Source organism: Xenopus tropicalis, chromosome 9 (assembly GCF_000004195.4).
Source record: "Xenopus tropicalis strain Nigerian chromosome 9, UCB_Xtro_10.0, whole genome shotgun sequence".
NCBI lineage: Eukaryota > Metazoa > Chordata > Amphibia > Anura > Pipidae > Xenopus > Xenopus tropicalis.
This window is the reverse complement of record NC_030685.2, coordinates 90,216,382-90,240,536: the sequence shown is the minus strand read 5'-3', so window position 1 is coordinate 90,240,536 and position 24,155 is coordinate 90,216,382. Positions and strand designations below refer to the sequence as shown.

General features: G+C 50.4%; 1 protein-coding gene across 1 annotated transcript; it reads right to left on the bottom strand.

The window, feature by feature from the left end:
• Nucleotides 1-1,332: 1,332 nt before the first annotated feature.
• On the bottom strand, nt 1,333-22,784 carry LOC116406428 (poly(ADP-ribose) polymerase family member 9). The gene is made up of 10 exons (XM_031893452.1): nt 22,771-22,784; nt 20,201-20,284; nt 15,204-16,200; nt 13,351-13,569; nt 10,590-10,808; nt 10,317-10,383; nt 8,725-9,255; nt 6,597-6,751; nt 3,546-3,702; nt 1,333-2,328 (listed from the first exon to the last, which is right to left on the bottom strand). The coding sequence occupies exons 2-10, from the start codon at nt 20,254-20,256 to the stop codon at nt 2,036-2,038; spliced, it is 2,694 nt and encodes an 897-aa protein (XP_031749312.1). The 5' UTR covers nt 20,257-20,284; nt 22,771-22,784; the 3' UTR covers nt 1,333-2,035.
• Between the last annotated feature and the right edge of the window lie 1,371 nt (nt 22,785-24,155).

Genomic DNA, 24,155 nt, shown 5'->3' with positions numbered 1-24,155 from the left:
GTAAGCAGCAGTCCTGCCCTGCTTTATGGCTGAGATTCTAGCTATCTGTATAACAGAGCATTCTGTCACAGTGGCACAGATCCTATCTGATCCCCCCATTGTAAGCAGCAGTCCTGCCCTGCTTTATGGCTGAGATTCTAGCTATCTGTATAACAGAGCATTCTGTCACAGTGGCACAGATCCTATCTGATCCCCCCATTGTAAGCAGCAGTCCTGCCCTGCTTTATGGCTGAGATTCTAGCTATCTGTATAACAGAGCATTCTGTCACAGTGGCACAGATCCTATCTGATCCCCCCATTGTAAGCAGCAGTCCTGCCCTGCTTTATGGCTGAGATTCTAGCTATCTGTATAACAGAGCATTCTGTCACAGTGGCACAGATCCTATCTGATCCCCCCATTGTAAGCAGCAGTCCTGCCCTGCTTTATGGCTGAGATTCTAGCTATCTGTATAACAGAGCATTCTGTCACAGTGGCACAGATCCTATCCCCCCCCCCCCATTGTAAGCAGCAGTCCTGCCCTGCTTTATGGCTGAGATTCTAGCTATCTGTATAACAGAACATTCTGTCACAGTGGCACAGATCCTATCTGATCCCCCCATTGTAAGCAGCAGTCCTGCCCTGCTTTATGGCTGAGATTCTAGCTATCTGTATAACAGAGCATTCTGTCACAGTGGCACAGATCCTATCTGATCCCCCCCATTGTAAGCAGCAGTCCTGCCCTGCTTTATGGCTGAGATTCTAGCTATCTGTATAACAGAGCATTCTGTCACAGTGGCACAGATCCTATCCCCCCCATTGTAAGCAGCAGTCCTGCCCTGCTTTATGGCTGAGATTCTAGCTATCTGTATAACAGAGCATTCTGTCACAGTGGCACAGATCCTATCTGATCCCCCCATTGTAAGCAGCAGTCCTGCCCTGCTTTATGGCTGAGATTCTAGCTATCTGTATAACAGAGCATTCTGTCACAGTGGCACAGATCCTATCTGATCCCCCCATTGTAAGCAGCAGTCCTGCCCTGCTTTATGGCTGAGATTCTAGCTATCTGTATAACAGAGCATTCTGTCACAGTGGCACAGATCCTATCTGATCCCCCCATTGTAAGCAGCAGTCCTGCCCTGCTTTATGGCTGAGATTCTAGCTATCTGTATAACAGAGCATTCTGTCACAGTGGCACAGATCCTATCTGATCCCCCCATTGTAAGCAGCAGTCCTGCCCTGCTTTATGGCTGAGATTCTACCCTAATGGATCTGCTTTTGAATAATTTTGTTTAAACATAAAAGGCAAACCTGCATATGTCACATTGCTAAAAAAAATAAAATACAAAGAAAGAGAAATTTTCAGATAGTTTATTAAAATTAATTTTTCAGATATATAATTTCCAACATAAAATATGTAAAGCTCATAGGGAAATACCTCAGTACTAATAAAACACCCCAGGAAATAAGGAGACTGCACAGGGATAACCCTTTTATCTAGTTATCTTCACAGCAAAAGGTCACCCCCTAAAGGTTAAGGTAGCCATGTGCGGGCAGATTTCAGCTGCCGGTGTGGGTCCTTCAGACCGATTCGGCAACTTATCTACCCCTGTATGGGTACCAGTGACGGGCCTACCCGACCAACATGTGGCCACAAGGCACAGAAAAACAGTGTAAAACTCAGTGTTTAATTATTGGGAAGGAACAAACATTATTCTGTAGTGATTATACTTCCCACACCCAGAGCATTAAAGGCACTGCATGATCTGCACTGATCTAGTCCTTCTCCAAGTGCCCAGAAAAGTAGATTACAAAGGAATCCATATATTTTATATGCGGCCGGCTACTTTACAATTATCGGTGAGAACTCATTGCATTTGCCGTTACTAATTCAATGTCCCTTGCATTAGTGCTCAGAAGAGCAGTGTACATGAAGCTGTTTGGGTGGGTGTATGTGCCCTTGAAGAATGATCTAGCTGGGGTATTACATTTACAATAACCCCCCCCCCCCGGGGTATTACATTGACAACCCTTCTGCTTGACAATTCTATGAAACAGTTAAACGCTGCTGCCATTTCTCTTACAGGTGAACAGATATTTCGGATAGGCTTGGTAGGGGTCAAAAATGACGTAGCTTTGGGGGTTGAGATTGGAGTCAACGAGGCTGTTAAAGGCACTGAAAATATCACCCCCATTGAGGGGAATAAAAGGCAAATTCTTTGCTTCTTTAGTTTTTCCAACCACAACATCTGCTAGGAAAACATAGACCAAACCTTCCGGGCTTTCTTGTCCAGCCTGTAGGGCCCTATCCAGCTGCTTATTAAAGCCGAGGCCGGGCCCTTGTTTCGGATCTGAGGAGGGGACAGAGGATCAGAAAACACATTAGAGATGTACAAAGCCAACCACATGGGATTCTGTGCCTAAAGGTGCAGTAACAAGACCCCGGGATTAAACTGAATGACACATTAACCTGATCAGGGCCGCCAACAGGGGGGGGACAGTTGTCCCGGGCGATGGTTGCTTTAAAGGGGCCCCGGCTGTGATACAGTTTTTTTTAGCTCGGGCCCCCGGCTGTGATACAGTTTTTTTTAGCTCGGGCCCCCTTTAAAGAACTCCGGGCCCTGTCATTGCTTCATTGGTGGCCAGCGGGAGATTTGATTGGTTGCGCCCCGTGCGTACTTGTGTTAAGATGCAGCGGGGAGCCGGCACAAATGAAGATGACGCAGAAGAAGGGAGTTGCCTGTGGGGGAGCTGGAGGATGCCAGAGGAAGCCGCAGGGAGCGGGAGTAAGTAGCTGGGGTGGAGGGCGGGGAGCGGGAGTAAGTAGCTGGGGTGGAGGGCGGGGAGCGGGAGTAAGTAGCTGGGGTGGAGGGCGGGGAGCGGGAGTAAGTAGCTGGGGGTGGAGCTGGAGGATACTGGGGGAAGCCACAGGCGGACGCTTGGGGGGGGTGCTGAGCAGATGCAGTGGGGAGCTGGAGGATTCTGGTGGGAGCTGGCGGGGAAGCCGGAGGAAGCTTGGGGGGTTTTGGGAGCTGGAGGATGCTGGGAAGAACTCTGGTGGGGAGCTGGAGGTTTCTGGTGGGAGCTGGGGGGGAACCGGAGGATGCTTGAGGGGGTGGAAGCTGGAGGATGCTGGGAAGGACTCTGGGGGGGAGCTGGAGGTTTCTGGTGGGAGCTGGGGGGGAGCTGGAGGATGCTGGAAAGGACTCTGGGGGGGAGCTGGAGGACCGGGGAGGGGGGGAGTTGGAGGATGGCTACCAATGTCTGTGTGTCCTTTGTACTGATGGGAGGGGCCATTGGGGGGCAGGGTGTGGGAGGAGGGGGGCCCAGAAAATTGTGTTGTGAGGGGCCCCGTGATTTCTGATGGCGGCCCTGAACCTGATCAGTTATTAATTAGATATCACTGGGTGTTTTGTCTTTGCTGATTGGGAGATATCCACCAACCAGCAGTTAGCTTTTACAGGTCTGGCACATATTTATAATTAAAACAATCATGTGACTGGCTGCTGCGGGACATGTGACACCCACATCATGGCCTTTGTGCCTGAAAAGGAATTTCCCCTCGTACCTTTTGCGCCTGTGTAGAGCCTATGGAATCCCACGCTACAGATCAGGTTCCGGAACTGCCCCGGTACCCGCTGGTACAGCTCTGTCACTTTGTCACCAATGGAGTCTTTCTTAGAGTTGAAAACAGCAAACAGGACGTGGTTGAAGATTTGTTCAACCTGAAATTTAGGAAGTTTACGGTTATCAGCATTTACTCATTAAGGTCAGAACTCAAAGAGACTCAGAGATTCCCCTCAGCAGCCAGGCCTCATATCCCATAATCCCCTTCCCCAACCATGTGACTAATGGCAGAGAGATTCCCCTCAGCAGCCAGGCCTCATATCCCATAATCCACTGCTCCAACCATGTAACTAATGGCAGAGAGATTCCCCTCAGCAGCCAGGCCTCATATCCCATAATCCCCTTCCCCAACCATGTGACTAATGGCAGAGAGATTCCCCTCAGCAGCCAGGCCTCATATCCCATAATCCACTGCTCCAACCATGTGACTAATGGCAGAGAGATTCCCCTCAGCAGCCAGGCCTCATATCCCATAATCCACTGCTCCAACCATGTAACTAATGGCAGAGAGATTCCCCTCAGCAGCCAGGCCTCATATCCCATAATCCCCTTCCCCAACCATGTGACTAATGGCAGAGAGATTCCCCTCAGCAGCCAGGCCTCATATCCCATAATCCACTGCTCCAACCATGTGACTAATGGCAGAGAGATTCCCCTCAGCAGCCAGGCCTCATATCCCATAATCCACTGCTCCAACCATGTGACTAATGGCAGAGAGATTCCCCTCAGCAGCCAGGCCTCATATCCCATAATCCCCTTCCCCAACCATGTGACTAATGGCAGAGAGATTCCCCTCAGCAGCCAGGCCTCATATCCCATAATCCCCTTCCCCAACCATGTGACTAATGGCAGAGAGATTCCCCTCAGCAGCCAGGCCTCATATCCCATAATCCACTGCTCCAACCATGTGACTAATGGCAGAGAGATTCCCCTCAGCAGCCAGGCCTCATATCCCATAATCCCCTTCCCCAACCATGTGACTAATGGCAGAGAGATTCCCCTCAGCAGCCAGGCCTCATATCCCATAATCCACTGCTCCAACCATGTGACTAATGGCAGAGAGATTCCCCTCAGCAGCCAGGCCTCATATCCCATAATCCCCTTCCCCAACCATGTGACTAATGGCAGAGAGATTCCCCTCAGCAGCCAGGCCTCATATCCCATAATCCCCTTCTCCAACCATGTGACTAATGGCAGAGAGATTCCCCTCAGCAGCCAGGCCTCATATCCCATAATCCCCTTCTCCAACCATGTGACTAATGGCAGAGAGATTCCCCTCAGCAGCCAGGCCTCATATCCCATAATCCCCTTCTCTAACCATGTGACTAATGGCAGAGAGATTCCCCTCAGCAGCCAGGCCTCGTATCCCATAATCCCCTTCCCCAACCATGTGACTAATGGCAGAGAGATTCCCCTCAGCAGCCAGGCCTCATATCCCATAATCCCCTTCTCCAACCATGTGACTAATGGCAGAGAGATTCCCCTCAGCAGCCGGGCCTCATATCCCATAATCCCCTTCCCCAACCATGTGACTAATGGCAGAGAGATTCCCCTCAGCAGCCAGGCCTCATATCCCATAATCCCCTTCTCCAACCATGTGACTAATGGCAGAGAGATTCCCCTCAGCAGCCAGGCCTCATATCCCATAATCCCCTTCTCCAACCATGTGACTAATGGCAGAGAGATTCCTCTCAGCAGCCAGGCCTCATATCCCATAATCCCCTTCTCCAACCATGTGACTAATGGCAGAGAGATTCCCCTCAGCAGCCAGGCCTCATATCCCATAATCCCCTTCTCCAACCATGTGACTAATGGCAGAGAGATTCCCCTCAGCAGCCAGGCCTCATATCCCATAATCCCCTTCTCCAACCATGTGACTAATGGCAGAGAGATTCCCCTCAGCAGCCAGGCCTCATATCCCATAATCCCCTTCCCCAACCATGTGACTAATGGCAGAGAGATTCCCCTCAGCAGCCAGGCCTCATATCCCATAATCCCCTTCTCCAACCATGTGACTAATGGCAGAGAGATTCCCCTCAGCAGCCAGGCCTCATATCCCAGTCACACAGGATTCCCAGCAGCAGGGAGGTGAGTGATTGGTGCGTATGAGGAGGAATATGAGGAGGAATATGAGGAGGATTTTGCAGCCTGGGTGACATACTGAGCAAATGATCCCACAACAGCCTGCTGGTTAGTAATGAGGGTCAGGCTGGCACAGTGCCCATAACTCTATTCCTCTCACCCTGTCACTGGGCATTGCTCCTGGGGGGGGGGGGGGGGGATGTTGGGATTCCCTGCAGGTATTGCCATAAACTGAATATTGTTAAACATTTCTGTGCCTCAGGTAAGGGTGGGTAGGGGGGCACTAACGTACCTAACCAGTGCAAGTTACGCAGCTTGGCTCTCCCACTCCCTCCGGATGTGCATTTTCACATTGGCAGCGCGCAAAGAAATAGGGGATTTACGTGCCCCAAAAGCATATAATATATTTTTTTTTATTGTAAATACTTGTACCTTTATTGCTCACTTTCATTATATTTAATATTTGTATTTTTTTTTTGTCTATGTAAAGTTGGAAGGAACACGGGTCAAAAAAATTTAATTACAGTAATGATGCTTCATTGTTATTTGTATATGACATTAAAACTTGAAACTTGAATATAATATTTATACCAATACCAAATGCAAACCCTCTCTACCAGCCAATCAGGAGGCTAAACTGGGTGAGTAATACAGGGACATTGCTGGCCTATTGGATGTTTGTGCTGTCTCTCAGGCACCATAAGGAAGGGGGGGCAGCAGGCTGGCTGCTATGCCTCAGTGTACAAACTAACAGTATTACCTACAGTATCCTTACTGGACTATTTAGCACAGGGCACTAGTTACCCAGCTCTGTACAGGGACCCCCAGTGAATCATAGATAGACAGACGTGTGTGTCTCCCCAAGGATCAAACAACATGGGATATAATGGCGTCTCCTTTATGTTCTTACCTTCACTATTTCCAGTTTGGCTTTTTTGAATTCTTTCTCATAATGGCTGAACTTGTCCCACTTCTTCTCCACCAGTTTGAGTTCTACCAGCCGCTCACCCGACCAGTGAAACTTTGAATTGGACTGGGAATAGTCAAGTTTTTGAGGTAAAAGCCCTGAAAGAGATAAATGCACAAGGGCATAAACCAGGCAGCAAAATCCAAGCCAACCATGAGCAGTATTGCTCTCCCCATGCCCTAAATGTCCCTCCAGCTGTACCATGGGGGGCATACAGGGGGGCAGTATAACCAATTCATACATAATGGAAATGCTACTGATCCGGCCCAAAGAGGCTGCCGGATTCCCACACTAAGGAGACTGCCGGATTCCCACACTAAGGAGACTGCAGGATTCCCACACTAAGGAGACTGCCGGATTCCCGCACTAAGGAGACTGCCGGATTCCCACACTAAGGAGACTGCAGGATTCCCGCACTAAGGAGACTGCCGGATTCCCGCACTAAGGAGACTGCCGGATTCCCGCACTAAGGAGACTGCAGGATTCCCACACTAAGGAGACTGCCGTATTCCCGCACTAAGGAGACTGCCGTATTCCCGCACTAAGGAGACTGCCGTATTCCCACACTAAGGAGACTGCAGGATTCCCACACTAAGGAGACTGCAGGATTCCAACACTATAGAGGCTGCCGGATTCCCGCACTAAGGAGACTGCCGGATTCCCGCACTAAGGAGACTGCCGGATTCCAGCACTAAGGAGACTGCCGGATTCCAGCACTAAGGAGACTGCCGGATTCCCGCGCTAAGGAGATTGCCGGATTCCCGCGCTAAGGAGATTGCCGGATTCCCGCGCTAAGGAGACTGCCGGATTCCCGCGCTAAGGAGACTGCAGGATTCCCACACTAAGGAGACTGCAGGATTCCCGCACTAAGGAGACTGCAGGATTCCCGCACTAAGGAGACTGCAGGATTCCCACGCTAAGGAGACTGCCGGATTCCCACACTAAGGAGACTGCAGGATTCCCACACTAAGGAGACTGCAGGATTCCCACACTAAGGAGACTGCAGGATTCCAACACTAAAGAGGCTGCCGGATTCCCGCACTAAGGAGGCTGCCGGATTCCAGCACTAAGGAGACTGCCGGATTCCAGCACTAAGGAGACTGCCGGATTCCCGCGCTAAGGAGATTGCCGGATTCCCGCGCTAAGGAGACTGCCGGATTCCCGCGCTAAGGAGACTGCAGGATTCCCACACTAAGGAGACTGCAGGATTCCCACACTAAGGAGACTGCAGGATTCCAACACTAAAGAGGCTGCCGGATTCCCGCACTAAGGAGACTGCCGGATTCCCACACTAAGGAGACTGCCGGATTCCCACACTAAGGAGACTGCCGGATTCCCACACTAAGGAGACTGCCGGATTCCCACACTAAGGAGACTGCCGGATTCCCACACTAAGGAGACTGCCGGATTCCCACACTAAGGAGACTGCAGGATTCCCACACTAAGGAGACTGCCGGATTCCCACACTAAGGAGACTGCCGGATTCCCACACTAAGGAGACTGCAGGATTCCCACACTAAGGAGACTGCAGGATTCCAACACTAAAGAGGCTGCCGGATTCCCGCACTAAGGAGACTGCCGGATTCCCGCACTAAGGAGACTGCCGGATTCCCCAAGGGCCGGATTCCCGCACTAAGGAGACTGCCGGATTCCCGCACTAAGGAGACTGCCGGATTCCCGCACTAAGGAGACTGCCGGATTCCCGCACTAAGGAGACTGCCGGATTCCCGCACTAAGGAGACTGCCGGATTCCCACACTAAGGAGACTGCCGGATTCCCGCACTAAGGAGACTGCCGGATTCCCGCACTAAGGAGACTGCCGGATTCCCGCACTAAGGAGACTGCCGGATTCCCGCACTAAGGAGACTGCCGGATTCCCACACTAAGGAGACTGCCGGATTCCCGCACTAAGGAGACTGCCGGATTCCCACACTATGAACACAACATCCTCCCTCTTTACTTAACAAATCAGGAAGTCTTTCCTAGATACCAACCCAGCTGAACTCTCGGAACACCCCAGAGTGTTACCCCAGAGTGTTACCCCAGGTATGTGCGGGGCCTCACTACTCACACTCTCTGTGCAGCTTAAACTCTTGCTTTGGAGCCTTTACTCTAAAGGCCTTAAAATCAATGGAGTGTGAGACTGTGCCGACGTCCAGCGTGTGGTTCTTGCCGGACACATAGGCCGTCTCTATCCTCCTGTTTTCTCTAGCTGGGTATTTATATACATCGTACATCCACTGCACCGCCGACTGAAACAGCTCCTCCTGCAGGTTCTCCGCCTGTTCCTCCTGCGCATCCAGCAGCATCAGCTCCACCTGCACCGCCGCCCTCACTACATCCTTCTGGGAGCCCTTAATCTCCAGCGAGGCCTTCCCGTCCCCCAGAACCTCCGAGATCTCAACCCGAGAGAACTGGGGGGAGCCCAAGGCTCTGTGCTCCTTCTTGCCAAAAAGCAAAATGTGCTTGTTCTGTATAAGAACGGACCCAGGGGCCTTGGTAATGTTCTGCAGCCAGAGCATCGCATCCTCAGTATCCTCATGTCTGGGGCCACTCAGCGTCAGTGACATTTCTTCTGCCGCAGCAGCCATGCCTTGGGGCCCTAGCAACAAAGATGTACGTAAGTATCACATTCATACACATGTATTGTTTCTTTATAAAGACCTTTCTGGCCACACAGGGAAGTAGCAGGGCTTGGGGAGCAGTATTAATTCAAAGGGATTCTGTCATTATTGTTTATGGTGACGTTTTTGTTACAGGTATGGGACCTGTTATCCAGAATGTTTGGGACCTGGAGTTCTGTGGATAAGGGATCTTTCCACAATTTGGATCTCTATACCTTAAGTCTACAAAAAATCATTTAAATATTAAGTAACCCCAACAGGATTGTTTTGCCTCAAATAAGAAAATAATCTTTTTAAACTAGAATAATTTTCTTAAAATGGATGGGAGACGGCCTTCCCTTAATTCTGAGCTTTCTGGATAATAGGTTTCTAGATAATGAATCTGTACTAAATGACACTGTTACACAGCAAATAATTCACTTTCCCATTTAACATTTTATTCTTGAACCAACAAATGTATTTGTAGCTGTAATATTGGTGTGTAGGCGCCAGTGCCTTGTGCCTGAGTCTGAGCTTTCAGCCAGCGCTACACATTAGAACTGCTTTCAGCTAACCTATTGTTTCTCCTACTCCCATGTAACTGGAGGAGTCCCAAGCCGGACTTGGATTTCTTACTATTGAGTGCTATTCTGATACCTACTGGGAGCTGCTATCTTGCTCCCTTCCCATTGTTCTGCTGACCGGCTGCTGGGGGTGGGGGGGGGATATCACTCCAACTTGCAGCGCAGCAGTAAAGTGAGACTGAAGTTTATCAGAGCACAGGTCACATGGCTGTGGCACCCTGGGAAATGAAGAATATGGCTAGCCCCATGGGAAACACAGATTACAATGCAGGATTGTGGGGGACATGCCCCATTAACTGATGGGTTTGTAACTAAACGGTCCCCTACTAGTAATTAAATTAAAGGGGGTACATATGGGATGATGGTAACCCTTTAACAAATGTCTGTACTTTGGTAAAACCTGCATACAGCGCAATACAGGATTTCCGTATGATTCTGCCAATAATGAGATTCTCTCAGCTGAAATGTAACTTTACCTTTCCGTTCCTCTTGAGGCGCCGGGGTTCTGAGCTGCTGTTGGGCTTGGAATGCGCTCTGGAACTCCTATATAGGGGCAAATGGTGGCATTAAAATAGGAAGAAAGGGTTAACTGTAGGACCCATTTATGAGTGAAAGTGCTAATATTTTTTTCCCACAATTCCAGTGTAGCGGGTGGCCCTGAAGCCAGTGGGTGACACACAGGAGTACAGAGCGCTGCCCCCTAATCTTTGGGGTTACAGTAGAGACCCCCCCAGTAAGAAGGTACTCACATTGTAAGTTTCCCAATCACTGGGATGAATCACAAAGAAGACGTCCATATTGCAGGGTTTTTGTGTTGCAAATGTCAGAACCTCTTCAGTCATCACTTCTGCCACCATGGGTTTTGGGAAACACAACATTCCGGTCCCCAAAGCCGGAAATGAGATGGAAGGAGCGTTATATTTGTGTGCCGTATACAGACAGGCATTCATGGCCTCCATCAGGATTTGCTGAGAAAGTAAAGTGGGGTACGGTCAGTATTACTCGTGTGATCTTTAGCCGGAATAACTGCGCCTCTAAAGCAACAACAAAATCACAATAGATTTGTGGGAATTGCTCCCACTGGAATCACAAGGCGATAGGGAAAAACATTGGGAGAAGTTTATCTGCATCTGAGCCAAGTGCACTGCTGTTCCCAAGGGGAGCGATCCGTTAGGGGCTCATTCACACGAGCAGTCGCCCTGTGTCCCCCCGCAGTGGAGTTAATGCAACCTGTTCTTTTCAATCAGTCTGCCCCAGTAAGGTGCCGAACGGAGCTTAAACGCAACAGGAGTAAGAACAAACTGACAGAAAATAACAGCCCATGTTTCTTCCCCTGTGTGACATGGGCTCAGTCAGTTGGGGGGGGGTAAGTAGAAAAGGGGCAGAAACACTGCCTGACCTGCCAGATATAAATATACAGGTATTATTGTTACACACACAGAGCTGATTGATAGGAACCCTGATACTGTGTCTGTGTGATATTAAAGGGGAAATATCCCTCCCCTGTGGGACATGGGCTCAGTCAGTTGGGGGGGGGGGGGTAAGTAGATATAAATATACAGGTATTATTGTTACACACACAGAGCTGATTGATAGGAACCCTGATACTGTGTCTGTGTGATATTAAAGGGGAAATATTCCTCCCCTGTGGGACATGGGCTCAGTCAGTTGGGGGGGGGGGGGTAAGTAGATATAAATATACAGGTATTATTGTTACACACACAGAGCTGATTGATAGGAACCCTGATACTGTGTCTGTGTGATATTAAAGGGGAAATATCCCTCCCCTGTGGGACATGGGCTCAGTCAGTTGGGGGGGGTAAGTAGATATAAATATACAGGTATTATTATTCTGTAGCAAACACCCCAGTTGTACCGGTGCAGGAATGGCTGCCCCCGGGGCTACACAGCGGGGTATTTATATAAACTATAGTAGGGTTTCTGTAGCAAACACCCCAGCTGTACCAGTGCAGGAATGGCTGCCCCCGGGGCTACACAGCGGGGTATTTATATAAACTATAGTAGGGTTTCTGTAGCAAACACCCCAGCTGTACCAGTGCAGGAATGGCTACCCCCGGGGCTACACAGCGGGGTATTTATATAAACTATAGTAGGGTTTCTGTAGCAAACACCCCAGCTGTACCGGTGCAGGAATGGCTGCCCCGGGGCTACACAGCGGGGTATTTATATAAACTATAGTAGGGTTTCTGTAGCAAACACCCCAGCTGTACCAGTGCAGGAACGGCTGCCCCCGGGGCTACACAGCAGGGGTATTTATATAAACTATAGTAGGGTTTCTGTAGCAAACACCCCAGCTGTACCAGTGCAGGAATGGCTGCCCCCGGGGCTACACAGCGGGGTATTTATATAAACTATAGTAGGGTTTCTGTAGCAAACACCCCAGCTGTACCGGTGCAGGAATGGCTGCCCCCGGGGCTACACAGCAGGGTATTTATATAAACTATAGTAGGGTTTCTGTAGCAAACACCCCAGCTGTACCGGTGCAGGAATGGCTGCCCCCGGGGCTACACAGCGGGGTATTTATATAAACTATAGTAGGGTTTCTGTAGCAAACACCCCAGCTGTACCAGTGCAGGAATGGCTGCCCCCGGGGCTACACAGCGGGGTATTTATATAAACTATAGTAGGGTTTCTGTAGCAAACACCCCAGCTGTACCAGTGCAGGAACGGCTGCCCCCGGGGCTACACAGCAGGGTATTTATATAAACTATAGTAGGGTTTCTGTAGCAAACACCCCAGCTGTACCAGTGCAGGAATGGCTGCCCCCGGGGCTACACAGCAGGGTATTTATATAAACTATAGTAGGGTTTCTGTAGCAAACACCCCAGCTGTACCAGTGCAGGAATGGCTGCCCCCGGGCTACACAGCGGGGTATTTATATAAACTATAGTAGGGTTTCTGTAGCAAACACCCCAGCTGTACCAGTGCAGGAACGGCTGCCCCCGGGGCTACACAGCGGGGTATTTATATAAACTATAGTAGGGTATCTGTAGCAAACACCCCAGCTGTACCGGTGCAGGAATGGCTGCCCCCGGGGCTACACAGCGGGGTATTTATATAAACTATAGTAGGGTTTCTGTAGCAAACACCCCAGCTGTACCAGTGCAGGAATGGTTGCCCCCGGGGCTACACAGCGGGGTATTTATATAAACTATAGTAGGGTTTCTGTAGCAAACACCCCAGCTGTACCAGTGCAGGAACGGCTGCCCCCGGGGCTACACAGCGGGGTATTTATATAAACTATAGTAGGGTTTCTGTAGCAAACACCCCAGCTGTACCAGTGCAGGAACGGCTGCCCCCGGGCTACACAGCGGGGTATTTATATAAACTATAGTAGGGTTTCTGTAGCAAACACCCCAGCTGTACCAGTGCAGGGCAACAGTTCATATTATACTAATAATTTTGATACACTTTCATTATTTGGTGTTACTGTGCCATTAAAGTGACAGTGACACATTGCTATACCAATTTCATTCATTCACCACTTACCTTCTTTGGGTCATTGCGCTGCAATATAACATGGTACACAAAGTTGCAAGGGAGATTGTATCCGTGCGTAGGTATCATTATGTCTCTTGCAGTAAGATATTGCCCCTTGTAGAACAATTCTTGCCTCAGACCATCCCCTGCCCTGCTCAGGATTGCTTTTGAGATGTTCCCCTCGTAAGGATTCCGGTTGGCACCGAGGGAATTCACGATGACGCAGGTCTGAATATAAACAAATGGGATCCTTTCAGCGGCACAATCCTCTCCTTCCCTGTTAGACAACTTGCCTCCCTCCAATGATTTATTCTCTGGATTCTCCGGACTCCCCAAGGCTGGAAACTAAAGCAATTCCAGAACAGGCAGGGGTGTCACCCCACTGCTAGATGTAAATACCCCTCTAAAAGCAGCCAGGCACTGGCAGGGGTAAGTGAAGCTAGGGGGGTGCACAGGGGGCAGATGAGTTGGTGAATAGAAATTTGTCAGGGAGTAGAATGGGCAGATGCCGGTACTTCAGGAGAAATGAAGGCCTACTCTTTGTTAGAAGCCCTTTAGGGCAAAGACACACAGAGCAACTTAGTAGCAGCTACTGAACCCCAGGGAACCCCCTGCCATAGACAGTACTGAGAATTCCCTCTGCTAAACTCATGTAGGGGCAATTATCAGCAACTGATCAGCATTGTCTGTTTCTGTAGCTGCTACTAAGTAGCTCTGTGTGTCTTCTCCCTTAGGTTTTATCTTTGGGCTGTTTTTCTTCATTAAACTGCCTGAAAGTAATCTGTTTTGTGTTGTTACAATATACAGTATATAGAGAAAAGTTGAGAGTGCTTGGGATGTACAAGTATATATATATATATATATATATATATATATATATATATATATATATATATATATATATATATATATATATAATCTTGCAAAGAATCGGCACTCACCAGTATCGGGCACAGGCTGGGTGCTGACAAAAATAATACATCAAACTCAACAGTAGAAAGCACTCACAGCTACAGCATCAATCAGGTCAGTGATTTATTACAGCATACCATCATGGTATGCTGTAATAAATCACTGACCTGATTGATGCTGTAGCTGTGAGTGCTTTCTACTGTTGAGTTTGATATATATATATATTTATAGTTGTTACATCCCAAGCACTCTCGACTTTTCTCTCATTATTCGCTTCCCCTTAAGGCTAAGGACCCACGGAGTAAGTCAGTTGCCCACAATAGATTTCTGCCACCGTGGGCAACTAACCACTCTGGAATGGCCTCCCCCCAGCAACATTAGGAGTCCCCGGTAGAAAGCCCTTTACATTGCTTCATTTTCCAAATTTGCCTGCAGGAGTAACTACACGCAACTTCAAATTACCGAAATGGTGCAAAGGGCTTTCCACTGGTGACTCCTAATGTTGCCAGGGGAAACCCATTTCAGAATGGTTAGTTGCCCACGGTGGCAGAGATCTATTATGGGCTACTGAACCCCTCCATGGATCCTCAGCCTTAGCCTGTAAGATCCAGGCATTAGGCCTATTCCAAGCATAGACTCCTATAGGCTGCCATTCCATATACGGGCTACAAAATAGCCAATCACAGCCCTTATTTGGCACCCCAGGAACATGTTTTATGCTTGTGTTGCTCCCTGACTCCTTTTACATTTGAATAAGGCTCACTAGTAAAAACAGGTTGGGGATCCCTGCTCTAGTGAGTCACCTCTAAGGGGGAGATTCTCCTGTAGCCCCCGCAGATTCCAACACACTGTGGGGTCCAGCAGGTGCGGTCCAGCTACTGCAGGAGGGCCACAATTAATTAGGCACCATGAAAACCAAAACCATTCATGTAGAAGGAAAGCCAACTTACTATCTGATCCTCAATGCAGCCTTTCATTAAGTAAAGCTTCAGCCCATAGATGGTAAATGCGGGTTGGGAGCCTGAGGAGTGCGCCCTTGGGTTGGCAGAACCTGATGATCCAGAGGAGGAAGCGGCACCTGGATAGGAAGGACTGGAATGGGCCGTTACTGCTGCATAGGAAAGACCTGAGCCTGTTGCATTGTGGGAGTAGGATGGACTCTGATTGGCAGAGAGTCTCTGGGATGAATCTGGCGCAGAGCCCTGCAGTTTGTCTATCTGATCGCTCATTCCAAACGCACCCTCGCAGGCTGCCTTCATTGCGGTGACCGTTGGGGTATCGATGTTAACAAACCTGATCTCTGCCATTTTGTGATACGACTCTGTGTCGCAGAACTTCTTGGTGGTGCCGGCGATGATCTCTGCGCAGCGGTGCAGGGGAAAGCCGAATATGCCGGAGCTGATGGCCGGAATGGCCACGGTGCGGATACTGCTCTCCCCCCTCACATACCCAAGGATGCTCCTGATCACTCGCTCCAACTCCAACTCACACTGCGCACTCCTACCCTGAGTCCACTCCGGCCCCACGGCGTGAATTAGCACCTTACAGGGCAGATTTCCTGCTGATGTCACAGCGATGGATCCCGCTTTCACTTTCCCGTGTTTTGCTATGTGATTCCTGCTCTCGTCTTGTATAACTGCCCCCCCGGCTTTCGCCAAAGCGAGGGCCAAGCCCCCAATATGCATGAGATCCTCATTAGCCGCATTGACCACCGCGTCTACGACTTGCCCGGTGAGGTTGCCCTTCCAGACGCTCAGGCGGAGGCCTCCGGGCAGCTTCTTCTCATAGACCAACTCTTCTGGCCCAGACGGGGGCGCCGCAAGTCTCGGCCCTTTCAGTTCCATCTCACAGTTATATTTGCGAATAAGCACATTGTTGAGGTCACTCTGGATATGATAGAGGCAACTGTAAGTGTCTTCTCTGAGCGCCATGGTTCTGGACTCCATGCTGTAATGCAATAACATACAGAGCTCACCATGAATATATCATCATCATCATCATCATCATCAGGGGTGAGCAGTGACATAAGTACGGCCTACTGGGCCCCATGTAAAAACATCTTCAGGCATCCTTAGCTGCCCGCACCCCCCACCCACTTCCTTGTGCCAGGAGGGAACTGTACTGTAACGCTGAGGGGGAGTACAGTACAGCAACCCCCCCCCCCCCCAGGACCCCAGCCCCCCTCCTCCGCAGCCACAGGGTCTGCTGTATTGTGTAACACATACATTTCAGTGACACTAGGCTCTGATTATAACTGATAATATCACTGATAACATCACTAGGCTCTGATTATAACTGATGACATCACTAGGCACAGTTTATACAAATACATTTTGAAGGTTATTAATGGCTTTTGTACACTATATAAATATCCACAGCTCTGAGATTCAAATGATGGCTGCTGTGGGTCCAATCAATAGCCCCTGCTTGTAGGCTCAGGGGGTGGCTCAGGGCATCATTCCGCGCTTGCACAGGTTGTAACGAGGCAGCACTGTAAATAGGGGCAATGTATGTATGTATAACTTTATTTATAAAGCGCCACAAGGGTACGCAGCGCTGTACAGTCTTACAGAATACACAGTTACACACAGGGAGGACAAGTGTTATAATAAATACAATAAATAAGTATAAATACACAGGGAGTAAGTGCCATGTGGTATGAGACACAGTAGGAAGGAGGTCCCTGCCCCGTAGAGCTTACAATCTGAGTGGTTGGGTAACATACAGGCACAAACTGGAAGGTAAGAGGCACCAGGTATGGGCATTTGCCCTTAAGCGCAGGACTGGGCAAAATAATGTCTTAGTGCCCCAGAAGGTAACAGCTGAGTTTTTTCTTAAAGAGAGTGGGTGAGTTTTCCCTACGGAGGGATTCAGGGATAGAGTTCCAGAGGGAAGGAGCAGCGAGATAGAAAGGGTTAAGACGAGAGAGCGCAGTGGGTGTGGATGGTGTAAAGAGACGGAGGCTCTGAGAGGAGCGGAGGAGACGACCAGGAACATGTAGGGAGACCAGTGAGGGAATGTAGTGAGGAGCAGGGAGACCAGTGAGGGAATGTAGTGAGGAGCAGGGAGACCAGTGAGGGAATGTAGTGAGGAGCAGGGAGACCAGTGAGGGAATGTAGTGAGGGGCAGGGAGACCAGTGAGGGAATGTAGTGAGGGGCAGAGGAGGGAAGGGCTGTGAATGTCAGCAGAAGGATTCTGTAAGCTCCTTTGCTTGACAGGCAGCCATGCTAGTGAGCTTAATTGAGGCTGAGCAGGATCCCTCTTAGGAGAGAGCAGGAGGATCCTGGCAGCAGAGTTTAAGACTGATTGCAGGGGAGAGAGGTGGGAGTCTGGGAGGCCGGTTAGTAGGAGATTGCAGTAATCTAAGCGGGAAAGGATAAGGGCATAGATTAGTGTTTTAGCTGTTGCTTGTGAAAGAAAGGGGCGTATCTTGGCAATATTGCGGAGGAAAAAGCGGCAGGTTTTGGCATATATTAATATGGTTAGAGAAGGAGAGGGACTGGTCAAAGATAACCCCAAGGCAGCATGCAGAATTTACAGGGTTGATGGTCATGCCATCAATAGTAATGGTGAAAGGAGGAGGAGGGCCAGGTTTGGGCGGGAAGACCATGAGCTCTGTTTTAGCTAGGTTAAGTTTGAGCTGGCGTCGGTTCATCCAGGAGGAGATAGCCAGGAGGCAGTTACCAATCTGGGTTTGGACAGCAGCAGTTAGTGCAGGGGGGTCTAAATATATCTGGAATGGGATGCAAAAGGGCAAACAACATGGCAGCTGAGGTAAGAAAGTCACTAGCGGATCCCTAATAACTGGCACCTCCCCCCAAAGGCTTTGTTTCCCTGTGCTTATGTGCTCTCCTTTCTGTCCAGTGTCCTACTGTCATTATTATCTTCTACTTTAAAGGGGAACTGCACCCTACAATTGTATTTGCCTAATGAAAGTAATGAAAAAAATGAGCTTATTAACAGGCCTGGGGCAGAACTGACTCCTGCTAAACTGTATCAACTGGTAGAGCCAATGGACTGAAAGGGACAGACAGACACAGTATCAGGAGTCAGAACCAGCAGTGCAGGGAAGGGAAAGGGACAGACACAGTGACAGTTACACATAACTATAAACCCAGTGAGAATGAGGGATGAATGGGTATTGGGGAGTTGTATCAGGAGTCAGAACCAGCAGTGCAGGGAAGGGAAAGGGACAGACACAGTGACAGTTACACATAACTATAAACCCAGTGAGAATGAGGAATGAATGGATATTGGGGAGTTGTATCAGGAGTCAGAACCAGCAGTGCAGGGAAGGGAAAGGGACAGGCACAGTGACAGTTACACATAACTATAAACCCAGTGAGAATGAGGGATGAATGGATATTGGGGAGTTGTATCAGGAGTCAGAACCAGCAGTGCAGGGAAGGGAAAGGGACAGACACAGTGACAGTTACACATAACTATAAACCCAGTGAGAATGAGGGATGAATGGATATTGGGGAGTTGTATCAGGAGTCAGAACCAGCAGTGCGGGGAAGGGAAAGGGACAGGCACAGTGACAGTTACACATAACTATAAACCCAGTGAGAATGAGGAATGAATGGATATTGGGGAGTTGTATCAGGAGTCAGAACCAGCAGTGCGGGGAAGGGAAAGGGACAGGCACAGTGACAGTTACACATAACTATAAACCCAGTGAGAATGAGGAATGAATGGGTATTGGGGAGTTGTATCAGGAGTCAGAACCAGCAGTGCAGGGAAGGGAAAGGGACAGACACAGTGACAGTTACACATAACTATAAACCCAGTGAGAATGAGGAATGAATGGATATTGGGGAGTTGTATCAGGAGTCAGAACCAGCAGTGCAGGGAAGGGAAAGGGACAGACACAGTGACAGTTACACATAACTATAAACCCAGTGAGAATGAGGAATGAATGGGTATTGGGGAGTTGTATCAGGAGTCAGAACCAGCAGTGCAGGGAAGGGAAAGGGACAGACACAGTGACAGTTACACATAACTATAAACCCAGTGAGAATGAGGGATGAATGGATATTGGGGGAGTTGTATCAGGAGTCAGAACCAGCAGTGCAGGGAAGGGAAAGGGACAGTTACACATAACTATAAACCCAGTGAGAATGAGGGATGAATGGATATTGGGGAGTTGTATCAGGAGTCAGAACCAGCAGTGCAGGGAAGGGAAAGGGACAGACACAGTGACAGTTACACATAACTATAAACCCAGTGAGAATGAGGAATGAATGGGTATTGGGGAGTTGTATCAGGAGTCAGAACCAGCAGTGCAGGGAAGGGAAAGGGACAGACACAGTGACAGTTACACATAACTATAAACCCAGTGAGAATGAGGGATGAATGGATATTGGGGAGTTGTATCAGGAGTCAGAACCAGCAGTGCAGGGAAGGGAAAGGGACAGACACAGTGACAGTTACACATAACTATAAACCCAGTGAGAATGAGGGATGAATGGATATTGGGGAGTTGTATCAGGAGTCAGAACCAGCAGTGCAGGGAAGGGAAAGGGACAGACACAGTGACAGTTACACATAACTATAAACCCAGTGAGAATGAGGAATGAATGGGTATTGGGGAGTTGTATCAGGAGTCAGAACCAGCAGTGCAGGGAAGGGAAAGGGACAGACACAGTGACAGTTACACATAACTATAAACCCAGTGAGAATGAGGGATGAATGGATATTAGGGAGTTGTATCAGGAGTCAGAACCAGCAGTGCAGGGAAGGGAAAGGGACAGACAGTGACAGATGAATAGTAGGAAGTTACTTAGAATGACCTATTTTTTTTCCATTAGGCAAGAAATATTGTTGGGCAAAGTTCCCCTTTAAAAATAAAAGTATAATTCTATTCACCCCCAATGATAGGAATGAGTTGGGGCCACACTGTGGGTGCCCAGGGAACCCCTCCCCTATACAGAGACAATTACTTACCTGTTTAACTTCTCCTCCGTGGCTATCTTGGCCTGCGCTCTGGTGGTCATGACCATCCCAAATATGGGGCGGAGCTACAAACACCTACATAACAACAAACACATGATCAGCATTGCTCCTCCCTCACTGATTCACTTGTACCATGTGACACATACTAACAGCATGATGGGTAAGTGGGTGTGGCCTTACAGCAGCCACAGAAATGAATCTGGGGGGTTGCTAATAATGGGGTGCATTGCTGCTATATAAGTGAGGAGTAGGGGCAGGCAGTAGCGCAGCTCTATTGCAGAGTTACCTTTCATGGCCAATGGATCAGCCAATAGAATCTATGGATACATTGTAAGACACTGGGCGGGGCATGGGCTGAGGCTCCTCCCCAAATTGGGCTACTAATTTAAATCCCAAGCGGGTTTCCTAAGTACAAACCCAAAGCCGAGGTACAGATCTGGGCTATTTACTGGAACCTTGGCGGGTTTGTAGTGTGGAAACAAGCCAGTTCCCCCCCCCCCCCCCGTGTGTGCCTGCATGCTGGGTAATGTAGTTTGTATCCAACAATTAGCCTGCAGCTAGGATTAATATACAACTACAATACCCAGCATGCAATGGGGCAGTATAGGCAGAAGCTCCCTTTTCTATTCCTCTTTGTGCTACGCCCTGCTCTATAGGGAATGGGGGGCACAGAGGGAAACACCCCAGTAACTGGGGGGCACAGAGGGAAACACTCCAGTAACTGGGGGGCAGAGAGGGAAACACCCCAGTAACTGGGGGGCACAGAGGGAATTACCAGCCATCCCAGTAACTGGGGGGCACAGAGGGAAACACCACAGTAACTGGGGGGCACAGGGGGAAACACCCCAGTAACTGGGGGGCACAGGGGGAAAACACCCAGTAACTGGGGGGCACAGAGGGAAACACCCCAGTAACTGGGGGCACAGAGGGAAACACTCAGTAACTGGGGGCAGAGAGGGAAACACCCCAGTTAACTGGGGGCACAGTACCAGCCATCCCAGGGGGGGCACAGAGGGAAAAACCAAAACCACAGTAACTTGGGGGGCGCACGGGGAAACACCCCAGTAACTGGTGGCCACAGAGGGAAACACCCCAGTAACTGGGGGGCACAGGAGGAAACATCCCAGTAAACTGGGGGCGCCAGAAGACAACACTCCAGTTAACTGGGGGGCACAGGAGGAAAAACACCCCAGTAACTGGGTGGGCAGAGAGGGAAACACTCCAGTATAACTGGGGGGCAGAGGGGAAACACTCCAGTAAACTGGGGGGGCACAGGGAAAAACACCCCAGTAACTGGGGGGGCCACAGAGAACACTCCAAGTTAACTGGGACGGGCACAGAGGGGAAACAACCCAGTAACGGGGGCCAGGAGAGGGGAAACATCCAGTAACTGGGGGGCAGAGAGGGAAACACTCCAGTAACTGGGCGGGGCACAGAGGGAAACACCCCAGTAAACTGGTGGGCAGAGAGGGAAAACTCCAGTAGACTGGCGGGCACAGAGGGAAACACCGCCAGTACTGGGGGGCAGAGAGGGAAAACACTCCAGTAACTGGGCGGGCACAGGGGGGGAAACACCCCAGTAACTGGGGGGGCACAGGGGAACACCCCAGTAACTGGGGGGCACCCAGAGGGAAACACTCCAGTAACACTGGGGGGCAAGGGAAACACCCCAGTAACTGGGGGGCACAGGGGGGGAAACACCCCAGTAACTGGGGAGGCACAGGGGGAAACACCCAGTAAACTGGGGAGGCACAGAGGGGGAAACACTCCAAGTAACTGGGGGCAGAGAGGGAAACACCCCAAGTAACTTGGCGGGGCACAGAGCGGAATTACCAGCCATCCCAGTAACTGGGGGGCCACAGACAGAGGGAAACACCACAGTAACTGGGGGGCACAGAGGGAAACACCACAGTAACTTGGGGGGCAGAGAGGGAAACACCCAGTAACTGTGGGGCACAGAGGGAATTTTACCAGCCCATCCAGTAAACTGGGGGGGCACAGGGACACCCCAGTTCTGGGGGGCACAGAGGGAAACACCCCAGTTAACTGGGGGGCACAGGGGGAAACATTCCCAGTAACTGGGGGCACAGAGGGAAACCATCCCAGTAACTGGGGGGCACAGAGGGCAAACCCACCCCATTAACTGGGGGGCACAGAGGGAAACACCCAGTAACTGGGTGGCACAGAGGGAAACACCCCAGTAACTGGGGGCAGAGAGGAAACACTCCAGTAACTGTGGGGGCCCAGAGGGAAACAACCCCAGTAACTTGGGGGGCAGAGGAGGGAAACCACCTCCAGTAAACTGGGATGGGCACAGAGGTAACACTCCAGTAACTGGGGGCACAGAGGGAAAACACTCCAGATAACTGGGGGCGCACAGAGGGAAACACCCAGTAACTGGGGGGGCAGAGAGGGAAACACTCCAGTAACTTGGGGGGCACAGGGGGGAAACACCCCAAGTAAACTGGGGGGCAGAGAGGGAAAAACACTCCAGTACTGGGGGCAGAGAGGGAAACACTCAGTACTGACGGGGGCACCAGAGGGGAAACACCCCAGTTAACCTGGGGGGCAGAGAGGAAACACTCCATTAACTGGGGGGCCACAGAGGGAAACACCTCCAGTAACTGTGGGGCACAGAGGGGAAAACACTCCAGTAACTGGGGGGCACAGAGGGAAACCACCCCATAACTGGGGGAGAGAGGGAAACACTCCAGTAAACTGGGGTGGCACAGGGGGAAACACCCCAGTAACTTGCTGGGCAGAGAGTGGGAAACACCCAGTAACTGGGGCAAGAGAGGGAAAACACTCCAGTAACTGCGGGGGCACGGGGAAAACACCCCCAGTTAACTGGGGGGCAGAGACTGGGGAAACACTCCAGTAACTGGGGGGCACAGAGGGAAACACCCCAGTAACTGGGGGCAGAAGAAGGGGAAACAACCTCCAGTAACTGGGGGGCAACAGGGGGAAACACCCCAGTAAACATGGGGGGACAGAGAGGGAAAAACACTCCAGTAACTGGGGGGCAGAGAGTGGAAACACTCCAGTAACTGGGGGGCACAGGGGGGGAAACCCCCAGTAACTGGGGGGCGAGAGGAAACACTCCAGTAACTGGGGGGCAGAGAGGGAAAAACACTCCAGTAACTGGGGGGCACAGAGGGAAAACAACCCGTAACTGGGGGGGCAGAGAGGGAAACACTCCAGTAAACTGGGGGGCACAGGGGGGAAACCACCCCAGTAAAACTGGGGGGCAGAGAGGGAAAACACTCCAGTAACTGGGGGGCAGAGAGGGAAACACTCCTTTAAACTGGGGGGCACAGAGGGAAACACCCCAGTAACTGGGAGGGCAGAGGAGGGAAAAACAACTCAGTAACTGGGGGGCACAGAGGGTGAAAACACTCAGTAACTTGGGGGCACAGAGGGAAACACTCCAGTAACTTGGGGGGGCACAGAGGGAAACACCCCAGTAACTGGGGGCAGAAGACGGGGAACACACTCCAGTAAACTGGGGGGCACACGGGGGAAACAACCCAGTAAATTGGTGGCAGAGAGGGAAACACCCAGTAACTGGGGGCAGAGAGGGAAACACTCCAGTAACTGGGGGGGGCACCGGGGAAACCCCCAGTAACTTGGGGGGGCAGAGAGGGAAACACTCCAGTAACTGGGGGGCACAGATGGAAACCACTCCAGTAACTGGGGGCCAGAGAGGAAACACTCCAGTAAACTGGGGGCACAGAGGGAAACACCCCAGTAACTGGGGGGCAAGAGAGGCGAAACCACCCAGTTAACTGGGGGGCACAGGGGGAAACACCCCCAGTAACTGGTGGGCACAGGGTGGAAACACCCCAGTAACTGGGGGGCCAGAGGGAAACACTCCAGTAACTGGGGGGCACAGAGGAAAACACCCCAGTTAACTTGGGCGGGCACAGGGGGAAACACCCCAGTAACT